The 1,533-nt window shown below is 38.9% G+C and overlaps 1 protein-coding gene across 1 annotated transcript; it reads right to left on the bottom strand.

The window, feature by feature from the left end:
- Positions 1-205: 205 nt before the first annotated feature.
- Positions 206-1,278, bottom strand: LOC107956467 (ethylene-responsive transcription factor ERF038). The gene has a single exon (XM_016892129.2). The coding sequence runs from the start codon at positions 1,244-1,246 to the stop codon at positions 428-430; it is 819 nt and encodes a 272-aa protein (XP_016747618.2). The 5' UTR covers positions 1,247-1,278; the 3' UTR covers positions 206-427.
- Between the last annotated feature and the right edge of the window lie 255 nt (positions 1,279-1,533).

The following is a 1,533-nucleotide window of genomic DNA, read 5'->3' as shown; positions in this document are numbered from 1 at the left end:
AGGCTATCTCAATTATTCCCCCATATTCAATTTTGCCTGCTTTATATCACCAATAACGTAGGCCAATAAATCATTCACCATATGATGGATTTGGCTCTTTGGGTCTTTTTCCAATCCATAGACAGGGTATCTTTGATTTGCTTTTGTTGCTAATTACTTTATCATTTGGTCTCTTTATACTTTTAAGAGTCAACTGAGTCGAAACTTCCATTAAATAAACTATATGGTATCTTAATATTGCAACCTGGCTCTTAGCTTTAAAGTTAAATAAGGCACTGAATATAGCAAGGTGGCTTGTACTTGCTAAACAAAAGTTGGCCTTAAGTGTAGTTAACACTAATTACACTCACAAAGATGGAATTCACTACTTTTAAATCGTTTATATTTATTTATGAAGATTCCATGTACCAAAATGATGTCGTCTCTCCTAGTGGTAATCCCAAACGAACAGCTCCTCAGTCCGGAACACACCATCTACTGCACATATTTGCCATGCTGAAGAATAAGAGCAATCAATCATGAGATCAGGCAGATCAAACAAGGTATCGTCGTCATGGGTGAAGAGTGAAGTTGATGATTCTTGTAAGTTATCGGAGGCTGCTGAAGTGAGTGATGAATGTGAAACAGGGATTTCTTCCTGGTTTGGTCCAGCTTCGTCTTCAATGGTGCATCGTCTTGTCTCCAGAAATGTTGAAGAAGCTGCTTGGGAAGCGGCTGCTTGGATGTCCTTGGGAGACGTACTTGCAGGGCGTGGAAGTTCCTTTGCAAGTTGAGGGAAATTAAGGTAAGCCTTATGGCCTTTAATGGCCAGTGCGGCCACATCATGGGCTCGAGCAGCCATTTTAGCTGTGGAGTATGTTCCCAGCCATATTCTTGATTTCTTCCTTGGCTCTCGGATTTCAGACACCCATTTGCCCCAGCTTCGTATACGTACTCCCCGATATATCGGATGCTTACTACCACCATCTTCACTAATCATGCCCCTTTTCTTCTTCCCATTACCATTGTCTTCCGAGTAATCTCCAGCTTTCTTCGACTCTTGAGGAGATACACTGTTTTTTGAAGTTTTCTTGTTTTTCCGAGAACCCGGAAATGAAAATCCGGTGGAGGAAGAAGTGGAAGTGAAGGCGGTGCTAGACATGACGGAATAAGAACTAAGCAAAGTTGTTATAATAGTGAGCATCATTCTCAATGTTGATATATATGTCTTTCCATGACAGATAGAGAGGCCTTGAGCGATTGGCATATAATAGTGGTCTAGGGGCTTATATAATTCTACAATGAATTCTGACTTTAAAGGAAAAATTAATGATGATATAAAGAAAAAAGAATTAAAGGAGCCTCGGTCCATGCCATAACGCCATTACAATCAACTAATTTGTTACCCATGTGACCAATAAAAAAAAAATTACACCGATGATCACTTTTGTTTATCTCATGTTACATTTTAGTCACTTTTATTTGAAATGTTATATTTTAGTCACTTACATTATCGTGTTGTAATATTTTAGTCACTGAGCTTTTAATTGCTGT

This window comes from Gossypium hirsutum, chromosome A07 (genome assembly GCF_007990345.1).
Source record: "Gossypium hirsutum isolate 1008001.06 chromosome A07, Gossypium_hirsutum_v2.1, whole genome shotgun sequence".
NCBI classification, from domain to species: domain Eukaryota; kingdom Viridiplantae; phylum Streptophyta; class Magnoliopsida; order Malvales; family Malvaceae; genus Gossypium; species Gossypium hirsutum.
This window is presented reverse-complemented; position numbering and strand designations above follow the sequence as displayed.